This window comes from Solanum verrucosum, unplaced genomic scaffold (assembly GCF_900185275.1).
Source record: "Solanum verrucosum unplaced genomic scaffold, falcon-dt-bn FXZP01000144.1, whole genome shotgun sequence".
Classification (NCBI taxonomy): Eukaryota; Viridiplantae; Streptophyta; class Magnoliopsida; order Solanales; family Solanaceae; genus Solanum; species Solanum verrucosum.
Genome location: NW_026020773.1, coordinates 500764 through 527844, shown reverse-complemented (window position 1 = coordinate 527844; position 27081 = coordinate 500764). Strand labels below are relative to the sequence as shown.

Here is a 27081-nt window from a genome sequence, read left to right as displayed (position 1 = left end):
ACAAAGAATGAAAGAAACTAAAAATTGTTTGATAATAAGTTCAAAAAACAGTCTCTTAAATATCACTTGACCAGTTTTATCTCTTTTTAGGTATTTTATTCAAAGTTTCATTGTTAAATTATATTAAAATTTGTAAAAATAGAAAATATTTATTGGAACTCACATTTGCAAGTATTGATTTTGTTATCTTGGGTCTATCGCAAAAGTTTGGTGTAATTTTTCAAGATTTAATTTGTGTTATTTTTTGTGTTTGATATAACATTTATGTTGCATTTTTGAAATTTCGACGAAAATTTATTATATTTCTATTTTTTATTAGTATTTGTTGTGCAGATTAAATTTAATAATTAAAGTTTGATAAATATTTGTCAGAAATCAAATGCGTTTATTCTTTACAAACTCAATAAATCAAAACTACTTAGGCAATACTTCAGGAACTATTTTGAACTCATTATCAAAGAAAATTAATCATTTTTGTCAATTTTTCAACATCAGGTCCACATTTTAACCTATTTTTTAAAAAATTATTTTATGTGATTCATGGTGATTCGACACAATTCTTAAAAAAACTTTTGTTAGGATTAAATTTTTATTAAACTAACCTTATTAATGATACATTAAAAATATAAATTTGATTATTACTATGTTATGTAATTATTTATTATTAAAGGTAATATGAATAAAAGAGTAAGTAAATTTTTTTGATTTGCTAAAATGGATATTTAAAAAAAAATTATGTAAGGATTAAATAGTATGAAACAAAGGGAGTATAAGTTTATCATATACATGAGTTTAGTAAAAATAAAATAAAATTATGAGTTCAGTAATTTTTGTAAAATGTCATATATATAATTTTTAAAAAAACATATAATTATAAATATTTTAGTTATAATTTATATATAAATCTAGTGCAAAAAAACTCCAGAGGGACGATCAGAGTGTGAATATAGAAGTCTTTACGACACAAAAAACAATTCATTTCATTTTCAACAAGACCTTACTCTAGCTTCTCTAGATTAGAAAAATTCTTAAATTTTAAATGAAGAATTTACGGTTGGAGACAATACCACTTATTTTCTCGATTTTCATTAAGAAAACCACTTTTCTTATTTATTTATTTTAAAATCTAAATAAAACTTTTCAAAAAATTTTAACCAATCGAACATGAGAAAATAGGAAATCATGCCGAATATAACCATGGTCACGCACAACTAAATACTCAAACTTAGAAAATACACATCTAAACCACATCTTCAATGAGTCAGTTAAGTACTTCAACTTACAAAATGATTATACAAATACTATGAACTTTATGTGCCACATCAGCATCAAGTATTCATGAAACACAATAAGAACGAGTTACTACCTCTAGACAGTGGCATAGCCAGGATTTTCAATAAGGAGGTTCAAAATCCGTAGGAGTAAACATACGAACTAGTCGAAGGGGGTTCAACATCTATTATATACATCTAAAAAATAATTTTAACCATGTATATATAGTAATATTTTCCGCCGAAGGGGGTTCGAATGAACCCCCTAAAGACATGTTGGCTCCGCCCCTACCTCTAGAGATGTATTTTAATAATGGAAAAATTGTATGAAATAACAAATTATTAATTCAATTTAAATGTTATAGCCATAGTTTATTTTAATTGTAATTCGCAGCAGACATCCCTTTTTTTGCCATCTGATTCAATATACAATTAGCCATTTTCGATATACAATTAGTCATTTTATACATTTCGGTATAAAATGCGTTTGTATTTGTATAAAGCGAGAGAAAAGTGTATATATAAATACAAAATACATATATTTTCGTCCTATACACCTATAATTATACAAATTACAATGTATAAATGAATTTATATAAAACTGAATAGTTTGTATAAAATTGGATGTTTGTAGCAAATTATACAAATCAAATGCTCCATATTATACAAACTATAGCTATAACATACAAATATAATTTTTATGTTTGCTATATGTGAAAGTTGCTCTTTAATAATTGAAGTGTTTGATCGCAAATTAAAATTAAGTTGAAGCGTCTATTTAGTATTATGCTTGACAATTAGTTGGCCCAAGAGTATTTAACTTTATTTTTTTGAAATTTAAGGAACTTTATTGAAATAATATAATGGACGATAATTCCCTTCAACGAAAGGAACTATTTGAGTCAAAAACTCAACAAATAAAAAGAAACTACGAACCAGATATCATAATCAACTTCTGATTAGCAATTTCATTATTAAGATAAATCCTAACAACTGGTTTCAATTACTTCAAACGATTAACAAAGCAGCATCATTAACTCACGGAAGGACATTGTTCTTAAGGATATTTGAATGACTTAATCAAACCGCGCAGAACATCGCTTTAACAAACATCTGTTACCAGGAAATGAAAGATTATGCATAAATTAGAAACAACTGATGAGCCTACCAACTTTTTCATCTAGAAGGATAACTTACCAAATCCTGTCAACATGTTCTCTGTTCATCCTAGATATGCACAAGTGATCATATATTCATTTGAAGTTGCATTCACCAATAATGACAGTCCATGAACTCTTGGAGAACTCAGAATATCTACCAAGCTTCAAACTACTTACTTGGCTGTCCACTTAAAAATACATCATGCAATTGGCTCTAACTTTTATTTTTACAAGTTCTACAAAACCAAGCAGCTGAAAGAAAAAGGAACCATGGCTGAAGTGATCGGCACTGAGTGTTGTTTCTCATCTCACCAATTACTCATCTACTAGCAAAGGACTCAAATTTGGCAGAGATATACAGATGACCCTAGACAGTTATCTGTCATCATAACAAAACAACAACGAACACAGTGTAATTCCACAGGTGGAGTCCGAGGAGACGCACACACACGGCACACCTTACCCCTACCTTGATAAGGTAGAGAGGTTGTTGCTGATAGACCTTCAGTTGAATGAACAATGGAAAAGAGGCAGCAGTAACATGCAGAAACCACAGCAAGAAAAGTTAACAAGGTTGCGGGTCATCATAACTATTGAAAATTATGCTGAAAAGTGCATCATCCCATTGACATCAAATCTAAGAAAACTATCACATGTCCCTTTAAATTGTGTGACTACCCCTTGTTCTTTAAGATGCCTAGTGAATATTGAAAGGGGTTTTGGGGAAAATAGTAAAACTAAATCAGGTTACCTTATGCTACTAACTGTTTTCCTGATGCTCTACCTTTTTTTTATCCCTTAAAAGTAAGTCTTGTTTCAAAGTCCTCCAAACTTGAACCATCAGCCTTCTACCTTCTTTATCATCATCCATTGATATGGTTATGACCTGACTTATTGACCTATTATTCTCAACATCTCCAATGACTACATGTTCCTGTGCTCATCATCTTTCTCCACATATTTCGGCAAATTCATAAAAGCCGGGATACGTCAGTACCACATAAACCTCATTATAATAAAACAACCAGATAGATGACCTGACTAACCAACTTCTAGGGAGCATATCAATAATTTCTCTTCCAGTGGGTACCTAAAGATCCAGCTCAATCTCACCCTTTGTGCCTCCAACTGATACCTCTACGACTCCCTATATTATTCTCTTAACAAATCCAATCCACTGAATAATTCTACATCAGTCTCTTGTAAAAACCAATTCTCAGTAGCTACACTAGCAAAATTCTCCTAAGCCTCAACTGAGAATTTTAAGGAAGTGATTTGCCCTGTAGATTTGCATCACATATTTGGGATATGTTTTGTTCAGTTTTTGGAAACATCTGGATTATACCTCATAGGATCAAGGATGCATTTGAGTGCTGGAGTAGCCGGGGTTGGTTTTTTTGCTCTTTGATGCTACTCTGCAGCTTTACTTGTAATTATACATCTTTTTGATGCTTGATGCCTTTAATGAAATCAATTAATTCATCAAAAAGAAAGAAACAGTGGTTTGGGCTTGGGACTTCCATGTTGGAGGTCTCAAGTTCGAAACCCCTTGTCAGCGAAAACAAGGGGTTTGCCTTCTGGGTCGAACTCATTGCACCAGACTTGCCTAGTGTGGGTTACCTCTCCTATGTGATTTGCGAGCTATTGCATAGGAGCGGGGGTTTTACCCTGTGCGCACCCAAAGGGTAGCAGCTGAGAGTTTCCCTTGTCATCAAAAAAAAAAAAGAAATGAAAGAAACAGTACTGATGCATGAAACACTTTATTTCCAGATAGAAAAAATCAGGGACTAGCCCTTCTACATGATTGAGGGAAGTTACAAGCATCATTCTGAGGAGGCAAAAAACCCGTGATGAAGAGCTCACTAGTACTGCCATAATTTACAAGTAAGAAATCCGCAAATGGTAAAACCAAATTGTCGCATCCAAACAAGTAAAGGTTATAAGCTAGCTATGACACACTCCTTATCACTTGATCACTCCTCTCCCTTGACACGGAACTAAATCTATTCATATCTAGGCTGTCCTTGAGTTCAACCACCAGGCTTAATTTAATAGCATCTCAATCCCAAACTAGTTGGAGTCAGCCATATGAATCCCTCTTATCCATTCCACGTTATTCACAATATAAAAATAAGAAAGTAAAAAATTTACCATCATTCCGAAATCAGGTTTAGCAGAAATTTTCCAACTAGATTTGCTGTATTTCATAAATATTCCGTTCTTAACCACTAGATAGTAAAATCAACCTCATCTAACACCAATATCTAGCGTATCAGATTATGACCAGAAATCTCTAGGTCTTTAGCAACACCACATCACAATCCAACATCCCGAAACTTACTCATGGCAACTCTCCAGCTGCTCAACAACCTATAACCCTAGTCACTACCATCACCAAGTAAGCCTGGCATTCCAAACTGGTTAAAAACAAATAGAATTTGCTCTAGAAGCCGTGTATTCCTGCATATGAGAACGTAATGATAGAAAAGGCAATTGCCAATATCAGATCTGCTACATGAAACATTGTCCAGGATATTAAACAAGTTGGGTGCAAAAAGCTAAATTCAGACATCCCATATCATCATAACGCTAACAAAGAACTCAACAGACGCTGAAATCGAAAATTCTCACTAAACAAGTTGTGTGCAAAACCCTAAATTCGAACATCCTGTAGCATCCTATAATTGCCAACTCCCTCAAACACTAAAAATAATTCTTTTTTTCATCTACAGAACTAAATTCAAAAGTTCTCACTCAAGGATAGCTGCAAATTTGGGTATTCCTGTTTATGATAACATTGTAATAGAGAAAGCAATTGCCAAAATACGATCCGTTACATAATGAAGACCCAAAACATTATACGGATGGGTTTCAAAACCCTAAATTAGAAAATTCCATACCATCGTCTTATTGCAAGGTTCCTAAATCACTAAAAAGTAATCCATATCCCTAAAGACAAAAAAAAAAAGACGAAATCAAAATCCTCACTTTGCTCCTGCAGGAGGAGGTGCTCCCAACAAGCTAGCTTGTTGCATCTCGAGCTCAGTGAGCTGCGCATCGCGATCCATCTCGATAATTAACGGAACAACGAGTATCAGAAAAGTAGTCCCGGCGATCCAGGCTGCTTTTCCGGTGCTCTTGAAAAGTTTCTTGGCTACAAACGCGGCATCGGAAGCGGCTCGCTTCCCTTGGTACACAATCGGTGATTCAGATATGGATGATGAAAACCTAGAAATGATACCATCTCCGGCGCCGGGACGATCCGGTAGTGAAACTCCGCCTTTTTTGGTAGACATAGCTAATGAGGAACAAAAGGGTGAGGGAGGATTTAGGGGTTCTAGAGATATGCCTTATCAATGGATCTATTTTTGTTTTCTATTTAGTTTTTTCTAGTCGAGTCGAACTTAAAACTTTTAATTAAAAATAAATTAATTTTTCATTTCATATTTTGAGTCAATTCAAATTCAAAATTTCTAATTAAAATTTTTTTCTTTCTATTTGGGACTTTCTCTATATTATAAAATTAATTTTTATTTACACTTCAAACCTTATTATATTGATCTACAGAGTTCATTCAAATTGATTAATTAGTTATTTATACAAAAAATAATAATTAAAAAAACAACTTTTAAACACGGATATTTAAAAGGAAACATAATAATATTCTTTCTTATTTTCAAAAACAAATTATTAGAGAATAATTACACTTAAAATAATTACAATAGACACTCATTACTCATATAGTAATATGGTCCAAATACAAATAAAATCATACTTATTTTTACTCCAATTTAAATAAATTACTGATACTATTTTTATGATCAGTAAATGAATTTCAAAATTAAAATAAAAAAAATAATAAAAAAATAAAATAAAATATAGTTTAAAAAATTCACTTATTATGGAAGGGAGAGAGTATTTATCCGGGTCGGATCACGGCAGGATTCGGAGTGGATCCATTTTCCTCTTCTCCAAAGTTTCCCTCCGGCAACAGTTCTCTAATGGCGGCAGATAAATTCCCCCGGAGTCTATAAATTTACTGCAAATCAAAAATAGTTTCAGAAATAGGGAATACACAGTGAGACTATTAGTATGGCCGACGATGAAGCAGAGATGTACGACGGAGCTAGGGCACAGTTCCCGTTGTCGTTCGGTAAGCAAGCTAAATCTCAAACATCTCTCGAACTCGTTCACAACGCTACTCGCCGGAACAAAACCTCCGCCGCCGCCTCCGTTACTCAACCTGCCGACGGTAAACTCGAGCCATCACCTTTCCCTTCTCTCTCTTCTTCCTCCAAATCCTGGCTTAATTCCCTCAAAAACCCTAAATCTAGTCATGATTCCAATTCTAAGTCGAAGATTATCGGGCCGAGTCGTCCTCCTGCTGGCTTGAGCTCGAGCAATGACAAGGAAGAGGAAGAGGAGGAAGATAGTGGTATAATTGGACCACCTCGACCTGCTGTTGATGCAAAGACGGAGGAGGATGAGGATGGTGAAATGATTGGGCCACCACGACCTCCGTTAGAAGAGGAGGATGGGGAGATGATTGGGCCACCTCCACCGCCATCGGGCTCAATGGGGTCAGACTCGGAGGACGATATGGAAGAAGAAGAAGAACAACAAAATCAGTATAGGATACCTTTGAGTAATGAAATAGTACTGAAAGGACATACAAAGGTGCCAATTTTATTTCTTTTGTTTGTGCCTTCCTTAATGTACATGTATGGTGTCCTTCAAGTCTTCAACCATTACATTATCAGCTCGTTCAACCTAGCCTGTGTGAGCTTAGCATATTCAGTCCTTACTCTGCTGGATAAATTATGGACAGCTTAAAAATAGTGATAATATGATGAGGCCTCTGGATGTCGATATAGAGGATTTGTAGGTTGAGTCCAGCTTGTTTGGGGTCGATAAATAGTTGATTGGTTGGTAACTTTCGTTTTGAGTTCTTGATGTCTTGCTAATAGATTGAAGTTCATCCCTCTCCTAGATTGAATTTAGTGTTCCACCTATACTTACTTGAATGCATATGTTATGTGCACATGCATCTTAAATGGAGTTTAAACTTGCAAAGAAGATCCAGTTTGAATTTGGTTATCTAATTAAAATGTTATCGTGCTTATTGTTAATGCGGGTTGGAATTGTTGTGCTTGATCAAGTGAGGTGTGTCTGCATGCAGTATAGAAATTAAGAGGGAATGTCCTATCCTCAGCTTAAATCTTCCTTTCTTTATCTTCCTAGAGGGTCTTTCTAAAGAGATGTTTTCTGACACTTCTGGCAGGTTGTGTCAGCTCTTACTGTGGACCATTCAGGATCAAGGGTTCTATCTGGTAGTTATGACTATACTGTTCGGATGTATGATTTTCAAGGAATGAATGCTCGGTTACAGTCGTTTAGACAGCTGGAACCATCTGAAGGGCATCAAGTTCGTAGTTTGAGCTGGAGTCCGACAGCAGACCGATTTTTATGTGTTACTGGGTCAGCCCAAGCAAAGGTGCTAGTCTATACATGGTTCTGTACTCTCATCAGTAGTCTATGCATGTGTGTGGTTTATCTTGATTTATCTTTTTGTATTTCAGATCTATGATCGCGATGGACTTACACTTGGGGAATTTGTTAGAGGAGACATGTATATACGTGATCTTAAGAATACAAAAGGTCATATATCTGGATTGACATGTGGAGAATGGCACCCTAAAACAAAGGAGACAATTTTAACTTCGTCAGAGGATGGTTCGTTGCGCCTGTGGGATGTCAATGACTTTAAGAGTCAAAAGCAGGTTTGTGTTCCTCAGTAAATGGTGGATTTTGCATAGCATGGTGGACAACTGGATGTCATTGACTGCTACAACATGTACTATCGAGTGACTGGAGGAAGGACCTTTTTTTTCGCATTTTCAGATAATATGACCTATAGTGGAATCCTCATCTCTACTGTAAATTTAATACTGAGTTAAAGAATTAAAGCAACATATTCAGATTGGAGTCATTTGGCCATTTCCTTTATCTGGGGTAATTGAGATATTCTTATATTTAGTTTTCTTAATGGAGGAGGAATCTCCTTTTTACCTGTATGTGAAAAAAAGTGGCATTGGGGTTGGAGAGGTCAGATGAATTGTCTAGCAGGATGATACAAATACACCATATGTAAATCTCTTAATAAAGTTGCTCAATATGGACTATTGTGAAATCAAACACTAGGGTAATACCTTACCGCTTCTAGAATGTGACACCACTTTTACCTTTCATTTTAACCTCTTCTGTGGTCGTTTAACCTTCCGACTCCATTTTCCCCTTTTGGATCTGGAACAGGGGATCTTTCTTGCACTTCATTGACCAAAACAACATTGATGTCCTTGTTGCTGTTATTGTATTTGCCTTCTTGATGTTAACAGGTTCTGACCTGAACCTAAGTCTGATTGTGACTAGCTTCACTGTGTAGGTCATTAAACCAAAACTTGCTCGGCCTGGGAGAGTTCCTGTAACGACATGTGCTTGGGATCGGGAAGGAAAAAGCATTGCAGGTGGTGTAGGAGATGGTTCTATACAGGTATTTCTCCTACAGATTGAGTGTAAGAAAGACATATTTCAATTTTCTGTGTTTGTTTGTCTCAGCTCATCCTTGCTCATATGAACTTCTTTCTTAAAGATATGGAATCTTAAACCTGGATGGGGGAGCAGGCCAGATATATATGTAGCAAATGCCCACTCAGATGATATTACAGGAGTCAAATTTTCAAGTGATGGGCGGATACTGTTGTCAAGAAGTTTTGATGGTTCCTTAAAGGTATTAGTAAAATTTGAAGTGTGCCTGATATTTAGTTTGTACACAGGCATTCATATTCTCTGATGCATAATAATCTTGACTTGGCTTCATAGGTTTGGGATTTGCGCCAGATGAAAGAACCCTTGAAAGTATTTGATGATCTCCCAAATAATTATGCTCAAACTAATGTTGCATTTAGTCCTGATGAACAATTGTTCATAACTGGGACGTCTGTTGAAAAAGATGGGACTACTGGAGGAATGCTATGCTTCTTTGATCGAGGAAAGCTAGAGCTAGTGTCAAGAGTTGGAATATCTCCTTCTTACAGTGTTGTGCAGTGTGCCTGGCACCCTAGGCTGAACCAGGTAGTTTCAGATTACTCCTAGTCTAGAAAATATTCCGTGAGGTCACTTGATTACTACACATGTTGTGGTGACTGGTGACCACTATGTATATCATGAAGGGGGAAATACATTTTTTATAACCATGCTGTACTGTGTCTTTTTAAACCTGCTTCCCACAAAAGTCTTCATCCCAAGAAAGAAAGAAAAGGTATATGTAGTTTTAGAAGCTCGTTTCCTGTGCACCAACTTCTCCTACTCTCTGTTTTCATTTCTCACCTTAGCATGCATAAAGGTTGAGATTTTGGTCTAAAAGTTTTCCCTTCTATCTCAGATCTTTGCAACAGTTGGGGATAAACATGAAGGTGGAACACACATTTTATATGATCCAACACTGAGTGAAAGAGGAGCACTAGTTTGTGTTGCTCGTGCACCCAGGAAAAAGTCTGTGGATGATTTCCAGGCAGAACCAGTTATTCATAATCCACATGCATTACCCTTATTTAGAGATCAACCTAGTCGCAAGCGTCAGCGAGAGAAAGAACTGAAGGATCCACTGAAGTCGCATAAACCTGAGCTGCCAATAACAGGGCCAGGTTTTGGTGGTAGAGTTGGTTCAACCAAGGGAAGCTTGTTAACACAATACCTTCTTAAGGTAATATCCTTATTAACAATGTCTTGTATCATTTATAATTTTTGAAAAGAACCAGGATCTGTGGTTGCAGAAAATCTGATCTTTTCTTTGTTCTTTGTTTTATTTTCCTGTCTATATACTCTAGACCTTTAGTTTCGGGAAGAGAAAAGGTGGAGTAACAGAGCTGGTTGTTTTTATTTCTTCATAGCATGCCTCCATGACTGTTGACAGTCAATGCTACCTCTTGTGTTTTGAGACCTAAGTTATCCCTATGTCAGTAACTGTTCCCTCTTCGGAGATGTATAATCAACCCACTACCTTCAACTCACTATTATCAGAGAGTGATCCTTAAATTTTTGGTACGACCACATCAGCAGTTTACCTCAGCCTCATTTGCCAGTGTATTTTGTGACAACTGACAACCCAACTACCATGCTCTTCCCTTAAACCCTAAGAACCTCATGACATTTCCCCCAAAAGGGAGAGAGATAGAGAGAGAGAACCCCATGATCTTGAAAAATGCAACCGCTGTATCAAGGAAATAATAGGCAATAGCACCTGGTGGCATGTAGGAAATTATCTGCATGTATGCTATTCACATCATGTGTAGTCAGAAAGATGGTTTCTGCATGTGTAGTCGTAGACCATTCATTATATTTAAGTTTGTGCTTCAGTAAAATTCTTGTTTTTACTTGGGCAAGTGTAGATGGATGCTTTTTGAGAATTTGGTCTCTCGCCTGTCTTGCTATTGAGAAGGAAAAATTTCTTCTTGTGGCCTTCCTTTATATTGCTAGTTGCTATAGAATTTATTGATCTTGTATTTCTCCTCTCTTCCCAAATAAAACAAAACTACAGAGTCTACTTTATTTTAGTTGTTACTCCTCACCCCCATTTCATCTTCTCTTCTCAACATATTAATGCTGGGTGAATGTACCTAACTCTTTGCATGTTTTTGCAGCAAGGTGGCTTGATAAAGGAGACTTGGATGGAGGAGGATCCTAGAGAAGCAATCTTGAAGCATGCTGATGCAGCTGCAAAAGATCCAAAATTTATTGCTCCAGCATATGCTGATACACAACCTGAGACACTCTTTGCGGAGCCGGATGCTGAAGAAGAAGATAAGTGATCTACATGTTTCCAAATACTTCTCTGGATTTGCTGTTGCAATCTGTGTAGCAGTTATTTTTCTTTTCCTTTTCCTGTAATCTGTCTTGTAACTCTGCTCTCCATATAATGATTAAAAAAAACCGGACTACTAGAAGCCGCATTACTTTCTTCTAGACAAAAATAGATTTCGAGGTATCAAACCAAAATTGAAATTCCAATTTTGTCTGGTGAACTGTAGCTTTGTCAAACGAGCCTTTCTAGCTACGTATGAATCGGCATCTCTATCCATATGTTTATGTGAGAATTCTATCGATAGTTTGATAAGGGGGTAATTTCATGTGGCCAATCATAAACTGTAAACATTTCTTCTTGTTAATCAGCTCCCGACACATTCCTAAAAAATTATAATACTTTTTTTGTTTTTTCATTCGGTGTTCAGAGCTTGTTTTGAAGCCCTAGCTGAATTCGAATTGCGCACTATAGACTTATTTAAGGGTGGCTCTCTCAACATGATTTCATCCCTACCTAGGACTCGAACCTGAGACATTTGGTTAAGGTAAAGCAGTCTCTCAAATTACCTCCTAAATAGGGGTGACAATTGGATGGATTGGGTCAAATTTAGGTAGGTTATTATGGGTTAAGACCTAACCCAACCCAACCTAAATTTATTGGTTCAAAATGGGTTATGTAACAGGTCAAAACACAATCTGACTCAATTTTTACGATTGATTTTGTGATTGAACGAAAATCGCTTGTTTTTTTGGCTTGACTACTCTACTTGCTTATCACATGTCTTATTTAATCTTCACGGTGTTCAGCCACCTGACCATAAGAAAAGGGGTTAAGCAAGAAAATTAGTTCACACCTATCTTTGATGAAAGAAGCAAGATAGAAATGTTAATGAGCAAAATCGTGTTGAAAAAGGGTGAGCGGCACAAACACAAAAGTTAAGGAAGGAAAATATTTTCGTACCTACTAAATTTATTTATTTTAATTATTATTGCTATATATAACATATCAAATTGAAAAAGAAAAAGTTATTAAAAAATATTTTGATCAAAACTTTCATGAGTCAATTTAGATTACATATCAACCAAACTTTTAATGAATGAATCAATAATTTTTCCGAACTTAAACGAATTGGGTGAGTTGGGTTTGAAAAAACCTCCGAACCATGCAAACAAAGGAGGTGATATTTAGATTGACCTGTTCCAACTACCACATTCATGCAAACAAAGGAATTACAGGACACTTAGACAGACTTTAGTAAGCACATTTATTTGCACGTGATATCTTTTTTCTTTCCTTATCTACTAAGACAAGATATTTTTCAATTATAATCATTTGGTATTTGATATTTTTTTATCATGACTAATTATAATTTCACTAAATAGTAGAAAATAAAATATTTTTTAATCGAACATAGAGTGATTTCAACTATCTTATCATATTATTAGCGGTGTTATTAAAAGAGAAAAGATATCAAAAACACTTTTAATTTATTTTGAAAAGTCGACGTCACACTCAAACTAATTTGTCGGCTTATTACACTTTTGTAAATATTAAAAGTCGTAAATTAGAAATTCAAGCTTCTGGCTTTTGGCGTATTTTTGTTTTTTTGGCTTATAAGCAAGTACTTTTTTTTTAATCTGAACACTCTAAAATTGCTTTAAAATTATTTTGGTTTAAAAGCACCTAAAATAAGTTAATCCAAACAAGTTCTAATTTATTTGTGTTGAAAACATTTGTTCATAACAAAATAAAGCTTGTACATTACGCATTATCTAGTCAATGGGGGTGTGTTTTAATATATAAATAATATCATTCATTGTTAAAAATATACTTAACCTTAAAATCTAGTTCATGTCTATATAAAGGGTACCCCTCTGTACCTAATTACTTGTCCACTTTTGAATTGACACTTCACACTCCTATTAAGAACACAATTATTGACACAGTGAATTTACCATTTTACCCCATTAATTATAAAGTGGATGAATTAAAAACTTAAGGTTTTCAAGAAGTTCTACATTTTTCAAAGTAATTAATTGAGGGTATAATAGGTTAAAAAATTGTTCTTTCTTGATTTGTCAAAGTGGACAAGTAATTAGGATTAAGTAAAAATTGAAAAGTGGACAAGTAATTAGGGATAGAGAGTACTATATTCTTTTGAAAAAGCATCTCGAAAATTCCATAAAGAGATCAAAATCTTGAAAATTCCGCAAAGTCATGGAATATTCATAAAGAGATCACCCAACTCATTCTAGTTCGAAAAATATGCCACTAACGACCTTGGAAATTCTTAGGAGAGTAGAATCTAGGGATCAACAGATTTGTACTCGCAATCTTGATAAAGAAAATTATATTTTTTTCATATTTTTTTGTGATTTTAATTTATTTTTTATCAATTTAAAATTTATTGCAAACAATCATTATTATTGATAGCAACATTAATATTAATATTAATTGAAAGAGAACAAAAATAGAAAAAAGGATAATGCTTTTTCCTTGGTCAAACAGTTTTCCCACTTTTCTCTGTCGGTCAAAGATTAAAATTTTTGGTCAACACTTTGACTGGAGATTCCTATCCAAAAAATTTATCAATTATTTAATTTTTAATATCCTTTTTATATTTATGATCTGCCAAAATTCACCATTTTTAAAATATTGCAATCTTGAGTAAAACATCAGGGGAAAGGTCATCTATAATAATAATAATTTAATAAATTTAATTTAATATATACCGATCGTATAAATAATATATTGTTTTGTCATATTTGTTGAAAGTAAATAAAATTATCATTATACACATTTAAAAGGATTTTTTTCACTAATATAAAAAAAAAATTGATTTATTAATAAGAAAAGACGCGTGAAATGAAGCTGACTAATTCAAACTAGAAAGATTATGGTAATTATTGGACTCTAACCACATAATAAAATGTGATAGAAGTGATTACTACATAAGAATGAAAATCATAATTTGAGTATGCTAGTTTCGAAAAATACATTATTATTTTTTTTTTAAAAAAAACGTGATTGAATAATCTTTAAACAACTCCTACAAGTTGTACCACAACAACTAGCTACTTTAACATTTAACAATAATAATACTTTACTTGAGCGAAGAGTTTTTTAAATTTTTTTATCTATTTTTACGGAATAGAGATATGATATGTGTATATTATCAGCTCAAATTCAATTTATGAGATTATATTGTGTATGTTATTGTAATAATAATAATAATAATCTAGTCTTATATGTTTTGTTTAAGTCGAGCTCTCTCTGTATATCTTGTTTGTATTCATACCTCATTTTTTATGACTCCACTTGTGAAAATACATTGACTATGTTGTTACTATTATTATCATTATTATTTTAATGATAAAAAAATTTATAAAATAGATCCAAATTATTTTATGAACAAGACATAGTTTAGATGTGATAGGTCAAAGGATATGTTGAAATTAAAAGTATACAAACCTATTTGTCATTAAAAGTATATATCATATACTCTTTTTTTCTTCTTTTTTCTTTGGTAAAAAAAAGATTCTTCTGTCCCCCTAATAAATAACTTTATAGTATATAAAAAGGTTGCAATTATTATCAAGAAAAAACAAAGGGTGAAGTTGAACTTGAGTGCATATATATAAATAAATATCTCTTTTAATTTTTTTTACTTTTCTTTCATGGCTTCTTCTTCTTCTTCATCATCAAATCTTGGGATAATTGTTCAAAAGAATCCTCCACAATCTCAACTCAATGAATTGGGCATCAAATCTTGGCCTAAGTAAGTATACACAATCATATAATTTTCATTTCTTGTTACTTTTTTTTTCTCTTCATCATCATGTTTCTGTAGGGTGCGATCTTTTTCTGAACCCTACTAACGTGAAATACTTTGTGTATCAAACTGTATATGTGTTCTTTGTTTGTGTGAGCTTGCTCAAGGTATTAACTCCAACTCAGATAAAAGAGGAGGGTTGAAAAAAAATTATACTCATTACTTCAAAAGTCTCTTTTTCTGTCATGAGTAAAACTAGTCAATTTATAATTTTCTTCACAAATACATAATATATGTATATGTTCTACTCCTGTGTAGGCTTGTTCAAATTATCGATTCCTAATTAACCAGCATAAAAATAGTCAATTTATGATGAATCTTCATAATATATAAGCTCGAATGACCTATTCCTAACTAGTTCAAATGAAAGAATAAGATCATAATAGACTGACAGTCAACGTAAAATTAATCGATTTATGAGAAATCTAACAACACATGATATATTGTTGTATATTATTATATATGTTATTAATAAATATAAACATTTTATTTTTTCAGATGGGGTTGTTCTCCAGGAAAATACCAATTAAAATTTGATGCACAAGAGACATGTTATTTATTGAGAGGTAAAGTGAAAGTTTCAACAAAGAATTCAAATGATGAAATAGTTGAATTTGGAGCTGGAGATCTTGTTATTATTCCAAAAGGATTAAGTTGCACTTGGGATGTTTCAATTGCTGTTGATAAACACTATAAGTTTGATTCATCTTAATTAGTTCTTCTTAATCCTCATTAAAAACTTAGCTAATTTTCTTGTTTATGATAAACATCTCATGTTGATTGTAATCAATTTTCTTGATATATATATGTATCCTTCATATGTTAGTAGAATTCTTTCTATATCAAAGTGGTGTTTAGTAAAGGTTGATCCAATATTTAAATTTGAGAATTTAGTCTTTAAGATTATTAGTATCGAATATGATATTTTTTTTCTATGAAGTGTTGATTAATAGATCAAACAGACTCAAATTGATTAATTCAGTCTTTAAAGATTTTTAGTATCGAACGTGATGTATCTTTTAGATATGATATGTTAGTAAGTTCTTGTTCTATGAAGTGTTGATTAGTATATCATGCGGATTTAACATTTAAATTCGATAAATTTAATTTCTTAAGATTTTTAACAGTGAGTATGTTGTATTTTTAAAGCTATTGATTCGATCTTTTACATATATATCTCTGCGTTTCATACCAAAAATAATAAGTTCAATTGAAAACATTGAACCATTTTCTAGTGTAATTAATACTCCTCTCATCTCGTTTGGATAATATGAATCAAATAAAATGTAACGGAAATATAATTATTTCAAAGGTTATAGTCAAAGAAGTAGCAATTAGTCAAATGGATGTCATTTTCAAACTCAACTACATTTAGTAAAAAAATATCTTCTTTTATTAAAAAACTTTAAATGCATCTTTGACTGGTCAACTCTATCATATTTTTATTATGAAAACTTTTGAGTCAGCAATGATGATTTTTTATGTACCACAACCATAAATATTGTGGTTGGAACCAACTACTAGGAAGTGCAAATTCTTTGTATGTGAGCTTAATAAATTCCTCATGTGGAATGTTTATTGTTTCATACCTTTTTGTCAAGAGTCACGAATCGGTTATTGGTCAAAATTATATTAATATATTAATTATTTATATTTTTAAATTAAATTTATCACATCATTAATCCTCATAAAAACGAATTCCTCATATTCCTTAATTATGTCCCATATTAGTTTATCACTATACTTGTTGTTACATTTACTCCCTCCATTCACTTTCATTTGTCACTTATTTCTAAAATAAAACTCGTCACTTTTGACATATCAAGAAAAGACAATTTTTTTTCTTCATATTTTACCCTCGATATTAAATACTTATTTTCCAAATCATTTTTCTAGACATCATTTAACAGGAGATAATTTGGTAAAATACCTATATCAATATTATTTTCATAATGGGTGTGTCAAGTCAAAATGTGACAAGTAAAATTGAACTGAAGGAGTAATTGATCACCTTACTATTTTAAAAAAGTATTAATTGATTTTTTTCCATATTATCCTTACAATTAATTTTTTTTTTAAAGTGTTCACACTTGTTTGTAAAGTTTCAAAGAAGTTCTTAAGGGATGAGTTGATAAAACTATCCTCTTATTTATAATTTCTTAATATGCGTGTAAAACGAAAAGTGATCTACTAATATGGGATAAAAGGGAGTACGTCTCAATTTATGTGATTTAATTTGATTTGACATAAAATTTTAAACAAAAAGACAGATTTTTAAAATTTATGATCCAAACTAAATCATAGATAAAATTACATTTTAAATTAAATTATTACTCCATATGTTCCTATTTATTTGTCAAATTTTGACTCGACACACATATTAAGAGAACAATGTTTAGTATAGCGAGCTTATCATTTTACCCTTATTAATTAATAGAGTCTCAAACAGATTTACTCACTACGTGATCTATACTTTTCAAAGACATTAACTCAATATTAATAAATTGAAAGTATGATTAAAAAAAATATTATCCTTCTTTAATTTGTCAAAAAATGACAAGTAAAAAGAGAAATTAAAGTAGAAAATACTAAATATATATAAATATATTATTATATTTAGATTGAATTAAAAAAAAATCGTATAAATTGAGATAGGGAAAATAATAACTAAAAAAAAATCTGACTAAGATAACTACTTAAAGTGAACTAAATATAAAATAAGATAACTGCAGTTCCAAACTTGGAACCAAAAATGCATTTACTTCCGTTTTTGAGTTTGTTGTGTAACTGAAAGTATGCAACCTATTTTCAACGGGTGTGATACAGTGAATGTATTTTTTTTTCTTTAAAATTCAGTGAACTATAACGTGAATTATTTTAAGTGATTTATATATTAAAAAAATTGAAATATCGAGAGAATTTTATATCTAAAATTTAGGACTGCTTAGAGGTGATTTTGAGTTGGTTGGGGTTGAATAGTTAGGGGCCGTTTCGTTACTGGATAAGGGCAAAATTAATACATGAATAACTTTGTCATTCATGTATTAATTTTGTACCATGTTTGGTTTGTAAATAGAATCAAAATTATTCATGTATAAATTTTATACAATGTTTGGTTGGTGTCTTCAATGTTGTATAAAAGTTATACATGTATTGATTTTATGTGGTGTTTGGTTGTATTTTTGTAATGCCACATAGCTAATACTTACATAACTTAAAAGAAATCTATGTATAATTTTATGCAGGGTAGAAGGTGGAATAAGTTATGAGGGTATTAGTTATACATGGATTAAAATAATAAAATTACATATTTACCCTTAATTTGTTTTCTTACTTATTTGTTTGTAAATAATAATGTATATTAATTTACAAAATTAAGGAACCCCCCCCCCCCACACACACACACACAACCACCCAAAGAAAAATCAGAACGACCCCCTAGGGTGTTTTGAGTTTCGTCGTTTTTACACCCCCACCCCACCCCACCCCCGAGGGACTGTTGCATTTTATTTATTTTGGATACTACTTGTTTATAAGCATGGATTTTACAATTTCCGATTTTTTTAAGAAAGTATATTAATTTACAATAAATTAAATAATCAATAAGTTATAATTTATGTAATATAATTTCTACATAACTAAATCCTACATAAATAATATCTACGAAACTAATATTTGTATAATTAATAATTGCATAACTAAACCCTCCATAACTAATACCTGCATAACTAAACCCTCCATAACTAATACCTGCATAACTAAACCCTCCATAACTAATACCTGTATAACTAAACCATGCATAACTAATATCTGCATAACTCTAACCTTGATTAGAACTACGAAAAATAAATAAATAAAAATATTAAGAAAGTCACGTCAAATTTTGAAAGTCTCCACCTTGATTAGAGGTTTTGAATTCAAATTCATGAAAATGACTTTTTTTGTTGATAGCATTCTCTAAAATGAGTAAATTCAAATTTAGCAGATTCCCCAATATGAATATTAGATACCAATTAAGAAATAAAAATAAAAATCCTTAGCGCCATTTTGAACAAAAATGTCGTTCCCTTGCTAACATAAATACCAATTTTATTTTATTTCATTTGGTGTCTAATCTTCGTATAAATAAAACAATTTCACATACGCACAACTTCCAAAAAAAAGTGTTTGTTGACTTATTGACCTTGCTCATAGAATTGCTTGCTACAAATTGACTCTTGTTTTATTAGCTTGTTACTATACATTTTTAATCCTTATTATTCATTAAAGAATCTCACAATGTTTATTAAAAAGTTATTTACAAACTACAAAGTGATGTTCAAAATTTTTAAAGAAACAAAAAAGTCACAACATTGATAAGAAATTTTCAAATATTCAAAACTATAATTCTTTTTGGAGCCAAATAAGTTTAATCACATAAAAATTATATTCAATAGTTAATTTTAATCTTTTTATTTAAGTTATATTCAGTTTTCTTAAATTGTGTAATCAATAATCGAATTCACAAACTTCAAACAAAAACCTTCCTTCTCCCACTTATTCATATGTATACAAGATGCTTAAATTTCATAGCATATTTTAAATTCGAAGAAAATAGTAATTCTATTTTATTTTTATTATCAAGTTTAAAAATATAGTGATTGACTATTATTTTCAAAATATTAATCACCACTAGAATGACGATCATCTAAAGCATAACACATAAGAATTTGTTAGCTACAACTTAACTAAAAAAATGTTATTTTCACACGAAACATACTTAAATTTTTTATAATAAATTTTTTAAAATTTGACAAATCAAACTTCAGATGGATATAACTGAAACTTTTAAAACTTCAAAATTGTACGTTTATATTAATTTTAAAACAATTAATTCGTAAAATTTTATCGACCTTAATTATAATCCGACTAGGTTGAGAAAAGAGAAGATACATGACTATCATGGTAGACTTGGTATTCCATTTATTATTATTTTTCCATTGACTTGGTATTTAAATACTTCAATTACAACTCTTTAATTACAAATTGCACATTAAAAATATATTAATATGAACTTAGACCAAGAAAAAGAAAAGAGCAAGAAAAGACAAAGAAAACCGTAAAGCCTCCATTTTTTTTTTTGCCCTTAAACCTTAGAACTCTTCTTTTTTTTTCCCCAAATTTTTCAGAAACAAAACCCCATTAAAGGGAAGTTCAAAAATATATTTTTAGAATCTTTTTTTTTAGAACAAAGTTGAAGTAAAAGTTGAAATTGTACAGAAATTGGGTTGAATTCTTAAAGAAATCTGTATTGGGTTGATCAGAAGCTGATTGGAGTAAAATGGTATTTGATGATCATCTTGTTTTCTTGTTTTTGTTTTTAGTTATTGGTATACAGCATTTGGTTGATCTTCATATGTTAAAAATGGTGTCTTGTTGAGTTTCATATTTCACATTGTTTTAAGAGTAAAGTTGAAGTTGAAACAGAAATGGGGTTGAATTTGTAATGGAAATTGATTGGTTAGTTGTGCTTATCTGCTTCAAGAATCTATCTGATTGGAGTCATTTAGAAAATGGGATTTGATTATCATCTTGTTTTCTTGTTTTTGTTTTTTGTTATTGGTATAAAGCATTTGGTTGATCCTCATATGTTAAAAATGGTGTCTTGTTGAGTTTCGTTCATTGTGTATTTCATATTTCACATTGTTTTAAGAGTAAAGTTGAAGTTGAAACAGAAATGGGGTTGAATTTTTGATGGAAATTGATTGGTTATTTGTTCTGTATTGGGTTGATTAAGAAGCTTCTTCAAGAATCTATCTGATAGGAGTTATTTATAAAATGGTATTTGATTGTCAACTTGTTTACTTGTTTTTGTTTTTAGTTATTGGTTTACAGCATTTGGTTGATCTTCATATGTTAAAAATGGCGTCTTGTTGAGTTTCATTTAGTGTGTATTTCATATTTCACATTGTTTTAAGAGTGAAGTTGAAAGTTGAACAGAAATGGGGTTGAGTTTTTGATGGAAATTGATTGGTTATTTGTGCTGTATTGGGTTGATTAAGAAGCTTCTTCAAGAATCTATCTGATAGGAGTTATTTAGAAAATGGTATTTGATTGTCAACTTGTTTACTTGTTTTTGTTTTTTGTTATTGGTATACAACATTTGGTTGATCTTCATATGTTAAAAATGGTGTCTTGTTGAGTTTCATTTAGTGCGTATTTCATATTTCACATTGTTGTAAGAGTAAAGTTGAAGTTGAAACAGAAATGGGGTTGAATTTTTGAAGGAAATTGATTGGTTACTTGTTCTGTATTGGGTTGATTAAGAATATGCTTCAAGAATCTATCTGATAGGAGTTATTTAGAAAACGGTATTTGATTATCATCTTGTTCGTTTTAATTTGTTTGTTTGGTTTTGATTTGGCATGGAGTTCAAGAAACTAAAGAAGAGGATTGAATCTTATGGTTTTAATCATGTCACGTGGAAAGTTGAATTAAGGAGTTACCAAAAAAAGGAGAAAGACATTCTTTTTCTGAAATAGACTAAAAAGGAAAGTAACACAAACAATATATATAAACAACACATAGTAACACACACAACGAATAGTAGCGGAACCATACTACACCAAAATAATACGATAGTCAAAGTACAAGAAATAGCAGATAGTAACAGAAGAAGGATAAGAAACTACAGGAGCAATACTAGGACAACTAGTTTGGACAGACAACTCGAGAACACACCACTACGTACTAACTTTCTACCCTAATCATGTACTATCTGCTATGTAGAGAGTCATATAAATTGGGACAGATGGAGTACTAGATTTTTTCGTGTTATTCTCGGCTAGTACCTTCTGAAGCTCTTGTACTCCTTAACCTAGTGTTGTGAACAACCTTTTACAGAGAAGTCTCATGCATTTTGCTACTAGTTGTTAGTGGTTTGCCGCTCTTAATGGTGAGCAGACTGCAACACACTCTCAGGCAGGATAAAGGGATTAACAAATTCCACATTTTATATTGCAGTCATGGCTATTTTCTAGTTTAATGAGCAGGCAACGTTATCTCTATTGCTTAGAAGACTTCCTTTATTCTCATTGCTTTAGCTGTTGATATCTATATGCATTATTGTTTTTAACAGTCTGGCAGCATCAAATTGAATACTTAACCATTTTGCTTATGCCTAAGGCCAGATTAAAGGATTAGAAAGTATCTATTATGGATGACATTGCATATACTTACTGAAGAATATTACATTGTTGGATTTGCAGGCTGCTTCAGTTAGCTTAGGGGCGGGATCACTTGTTTGGGTGCAAGATCCTGATGTAGCCTGGATAGATGGGGAAGTTTCAGAGGTCAATGGTGCAGACATCAAGGTTTCTTGTACTTCTGGGAAAACAGTACGTTACAACGTCGCTTATAGCATCAGATTGCACTAAAGTAGTAAATGATAGCTTGCTTCTTATGTTTAGTAATGCTCAAAATTAGACAAGGACTTGTATTGTTCCCACCATATCTTGGGAAGTTATCAACTGAGCAGATTTGGCGGATTGACTGAGTCTCGTTCCTCTTGTTTCTTGTTAATTTTCAGGTGGTTGTTAAGTCTTGTAACCTCTACCCTAAAGATGCTGAAGCTCCACCTAGTGGTGTTGATGATATGACAAAGCTTGCTTATTTGCACGAACCAGGAGTTCTGCACAATTTAAAGACTAGATATGATATTAATGAAATATATGTGAGTTTTTTGGTGTCATTTCGTTGTTATCTTTTCGTTTTCCTTAGTGTTTGGCTAAACTTAATGTTTACTGAACTAACCTTGTAGATGGTTGTTTCAGACATATACGGGGAATATACTAATTGCGGTCAACCCTTTTAGAAGATTACCTCACTTATATGATAGCCATATGATGGCCCAATATAAAGGTGCCGCATTTGGAGAGTTGAGCCCTCATCCTTTTGCTGTTGCAGATGCAGCATACAGGTGTGCACTGCCCCATATTTATGGATCAAGCCCTTTATTTTGCATTTTCAGTAAGAAAATATCCCCTTTCTATGCAGACTTATGATCAATGAAGGAGTAAGTCAATCAATATTGGTAAGCGGGGAGAGTGGGGCTGGTAAAACAGAAAGCACGAAGCAGCTAATGCGCTATCTTGCTTACATGGGAGGCAGAGCTGAAGCTGAGGGTAGAACAGTTGAGCAGCAAGTCCTGGAGGTAAGATGTGGTAGATCTTTTACCATAAGTTTTTGCAAAAAAAATTTGCAACTCTGACAGTTGGTTGTCTTGCACAATTTGATTCTAGGTTTCAGGCTTAACTTTTAGATACATTTGTGCATTTTGCAGTCAAATCCTGTTCTGGAAGCATTTGGTAATGCAAAGACTGTCAGAAACAATAACTCAAGGTTAGACAGATAAAATTAGCTAACTTTTTTAGAGCATCTTGTATTATCACACATGGTTGTTAATATATTTCACACTGAGAACGCAGTCGATTTGGCAAGTTTGTGGAGATCCAGTTTGACCAGAGAGGAAGGATTTCAGGAGCCGCTATCAGAACATATTTACTGGAAAGATCTCGTGTTTGCCAAGTTTCTGATCCAGAGAGAAATTATCACTGTTTCTACATGATTTGTGCTGCACCACCAAAGGTAATGCACTAGTATTTACTTCAATAAGAATTGCTTTTGCAGAAGATGGGCATTCTGAAACCATGATATTTTATCTTTGTTTTTCCATTGGAAATTCATTTCTACGCACATAGATTTCTCAAAGTGAAAAAATGCATGTTATCTAATAAAACTTAATACAGTTAGAAGTGGATTTTATCCTTGTTGAGACCATATCTATTTTTTGCAAGTGAACTTGAAGGTAAGTGTTGTAATCAGATAAATCTTTAGGCAACACTCTCTACCTTGTACACCTAAATGCTTCATTCCATACACTTGATAGAAGAATATAAAAGATCATTCAATGCGAGACGTGTTTCTCATTGACTCATCCCTTGACTATATGAATCTGTCACCATAAAATGGAGGTTGAGGGGGTTCACTAAAGCCATCTCGTCATTGACTTGAGAGACAATCTCATTGATTTTGTTGCTCTACGACAGAGAACCCGTCATCTGTGTTATTTGCAAGACAGGTCTGGTTGAATCTGCCAGTTATACTTTCTGCTCCTATTTTGTGCAACTGGCGAAATTCTGATGGTGGAAATGCACGTTCTGATGGTAGAACCTCATAATCCAATGATTGCACTGCACCTTATGCTGTGAGAATCCCAAAATGAACAAAACGTATCCGAACACTACCAGGAAACTTTATTCTATCTTAAAGCCATGTTACTCCTAACAGGAGAATACATGACTCTTGCTGGAATACCGTGCTTTAGTTCTTCTCAGCTCATTGGGATATATGCACCTTGCTCCTGAAAATTCGTTAGAATAGGTGTGTGAGAAGCCTCAGATTTAATACAATAAATTGGCCAGGCAGCATTTTGTAACAACCAGTACTCCTGCTAAGGAGGTGGATGAACTCTTAGGTAGGAGCGTTGGTGGGAGTTCAAGTAGCCAACCAACTGAGCTACAAAGATTCCCGTGGGGCGTACTCATTCCCAGTCTGCTAATTTGAGTTTTTTTTTGTTTGATTAAGTAAAATAATTTTATTGACAATTGTGGAAATTCCGTGTACAAGCCATATACCAAAAGAAGAGAACCTACACCAAAATATGGTTCTTGACAAAAGAGATCCAATCCTCTATATAGATTGGGGCCTCATAAGTACACCAAAAAGAAACTAGAGACGACATACTACTTTGCATTTTTACTGATCTTGATTAAAATTTAGTAATGAAACTTGGAAATTTTGCCAGTCTGATTCTGTTCTCCACTCTCAGGATATTCGAAGGTACAAGTTGGATAATCCTCAGTCATTTCATTATCTAAATCAATCAAATTGCTATCAGCTAGATGGGGTTGATGATTCAAAAGAATACCTAGCTACTAGAAGGGCAATGGATGTTGTAGGAATAAGTTCGGAAGAGCAGGTATATTTGAAAAATTGCAGAGACAGAAAAATATATTCAAGGGTAGAATTTTAGTAAATGGTTATTTCACACTCTCTTGCAATTCCCCAGGATGCAATATTTCGAGTAGTGGCTGCAATTCTCCATCTTGGAAACATTGAATTTACAAAGGGGAAGGAGATGGACTCCTCAGCTCCCAAAGATGAAAAATCTTGGTTTCATCTGAGAACTGCTGCTGATCTGTTCATGTAAGTGATGAAATTGGCTCATTGAAGTTATTTCTATTCTATTACTAGCCTGAAGGTTTTCTCAAACAGAAAAAGTGCAGCACTTTTGAACTTCTAATATTTCCTAGGTGTGACATGAAGGCTCTTGAGGATTCACTTTGCAAACGTGTTATTGTAACACGTGGTGAAACCATTACCAAATGGCTGGATCCAGAAGCAGCAGCTATCAGTAGAGATGCTTTGGCAAAAATAGTATACTCAAGATTGTTTGATTGGTGAGGTTTAACTTTACTGGGCAGTCAGTGAATCAGACCATCACTTATCTGCCATGTACCTGAAGCATTTACTACGTTGCAAAATTGTTAAGCAATAATGACTTCGATTTTTTACGTATGCTCTTCAATTTCAATTTCAGGCTGGTAGATAAGATTAATAATTCAATTGGTCAAGATCCAAATTCGAAATCTTTGATTGGTGTGCTGGACATATATGGATTTGAGAGTTTCAAGACTAACAGGTGCTTGACTGGTATGCCTTTTTGTTTGAATTGTACGAGATGTGTTCTTCTCGAATGAACTATATAAAATTGCCTTAGCATATCAGCAATCAGTCGATTATTTTATATCTTTCAGTTATTAGTGACTTCTCTTTATCTTTAGCCCACTTGACAGAGGACTCATAGCACAATTGCCATAAATTAATTGCCAATTCACAATCCTTTATTTACTATGATCTTGTCTTTGCTTTCTGGTGCCTAATACATGAGTTATGAGCAGTTCGATGCATCTTATTGCCTCTTTATTTGGTTGTCTCCTAAAGAGAAGTGTCAAATTTATAAAATATTGTCACCTAGATTTTGATTTTTCTGTAATTGAATTAGGTAGGCTTGCAACCCCTAGACCGCCATCAATGGGATGAAATTGCCCATATAATCTTAAATGGGAAGTCGGTATTGAACTTCTTGTTGAGTGAAAGATCTTCTTCTGTGATCTTTCTAATTTTGTACTCTTTCCTTAAACTGCAGTATCAGTTTTTTATTCTGAAAGCCTACTAGTCTTGGACCGGCTTTGTAGATTGTTTAATATTTCTGATGCTATTTATTTCTGCAGCTATGAATCATACTTCTGATGCTCTTTATTTCTGCAGCTTTGAACAATTCTGTATCAATTTGACCAATGAGAAACTGCAGCAACACTTCAATCAGGTTCCGGTTATTTTCTCATCTTTGAGTTTGTTGAACTATCATTACTACTGTACTCATCTCGATCATACCTGCATGTGGTCTGTCAGCATGTTTTCAAAATGGAACAAGAAGAGTATACAAGAGAAGAAATTGACTGGAGCTACATTGAGTTCATTGATAATAAAGATATTCTGGAACTAATAGAAAAGGTTTGTGCTTAGATTTGCTTTTTATTTCTTACATTTGTTTACTTGTAAATGACTTCGCATTATATAGTTTCAGTTTTTTTCACCCAGTTAAAAGAAAGCTGTTCCTTGTGCACTTTGATGCAGCATGTCCAGTCAATCCCCTTTCTTACTCTCCTCCATTTCCCTTTGTAAAATCCCTTCCATTTACATACATCAGGTTGTTCCTTAAGAATATGTTGTCTTCTACAGGAACTATATTGTCAGTTATATATGGTTGATCTTGGATATAAGTTGAATGTTACAGCTCTATTTAACCAAAAAAGGTTGGAAGCTGCAGCTGATAAAGTTAAGATGAAATTCACT

General features: G+C 32.8%; 4 protein-coding genes across 5 annotated transcripts in view; 3 read left to right on the top strand and 1 right to left on the bottom strand.

The window, feature by feature from the left end:
- Nucleotides 1-5192: 5192 nt before the first annotated feature.
- On the bottom strand, nt 5193-5765 carry LOC125812884 (mitochondrial import receptor subunit TOM9-2). The gene has a single exon (XM_049492348.1). It carries the CDS (start codon nt 5725-5727, stop codon nt 5416-5418), a length of 312 nt encoding a protein of 103 aa, XP_049348305.1. The 5' UTR covers nt 5728-5765; the 3' UTR covers nt 5193-5415.
- Nucleotides 5766-6376: 611 nt separating this feature from the next.
- On the top strand, nt 6377-11436 carry LOC125812886 (uncharacterized). The gene is made up of 8 exons (XM_049492350.1): nt 6377-7108; nt 7713-7925; nt 8011-8211; nt 8874-8981; nt 9081-9218; nt 9311-9562; nt 9873-10193; nt 11131-11436. The coding sequence occupies exons 1-8, from the start codon at nt 6524-6526 to the stop codon at nt 11296-11298; spliced, it is 1986 nt and encodes a 661-aa protein (XP_049348307.1). The 5' UTR covers nt 6377-6523; the 3' UTR covers nt 11299-11436.
- A 3451-nt stretch (nt 11437-14887) lies between these two features.
- LOC125812841 (uncharacterized) lies at nt 14888-15841 on the top strand. Its single transcript, XM_049492296.1, has 2 exons — nt 14888-15069; nt 15622-15841. Exons 1-2 carry the CDS (start codon nt 14969-14971, stop codon nt 15833-15835), a joined length of 315 nt encoding a protein of 104 aa, XP_049348253.1. The 5' UTR covers nt 14888-14968; the 3' UTR covers nt 15836-15841.
- A 4459-nt stretch (nt 15842-20300) lies between these two features.
- The window catches only part of LOC125812839 (myosin-6-like), a 30144-nt gene continuing 23363 nt past the window's right edge, over nt 20301-27081 (top strand). For both annotated transcript variants that reach the window (XM_049492294.1, XM_049492295.1), the window contains exons 1-13: nt 20301-20446; nt 22371-22499; nt 22691-22834; nt 22935-23080; nt 23158-23314; nt 23444-23502; nt 23589-23748; nt 24992-25141; nt 25232-25368; nt 25476-25622; nt 25763-25864; nt 26494-26551; nt 26638-26739. In XM_049492294.1, the coding sequence (XP_049348251.1) occupies nt 20444-20446; nt 22371-22499; nt 22691-22834; nt 22935-23080; nt 23158-23314; nt 23444-23502; nt 23589-23748; nt 24992-25141; nt 25232-25368; nt 25476-25622; nt 25763-25864; nt 26494-26551; nt 26638-26739 (1494 nt within the window). In that variant the 5' untranslated portion in view covers nt 20301-20443. The remainder of the gene's footprint in view (nt 20447-22370; nt 22500-22690; nt 22835-22934; nt 23081-23157; nt 23315-23443; nt 23503-23588; nt 23749-24991; nt 25142-25231; nt 25369-25475; nt 25623-25762; nt 25865-26493; nt 26552-26637; nt 26740-27081) is intronic.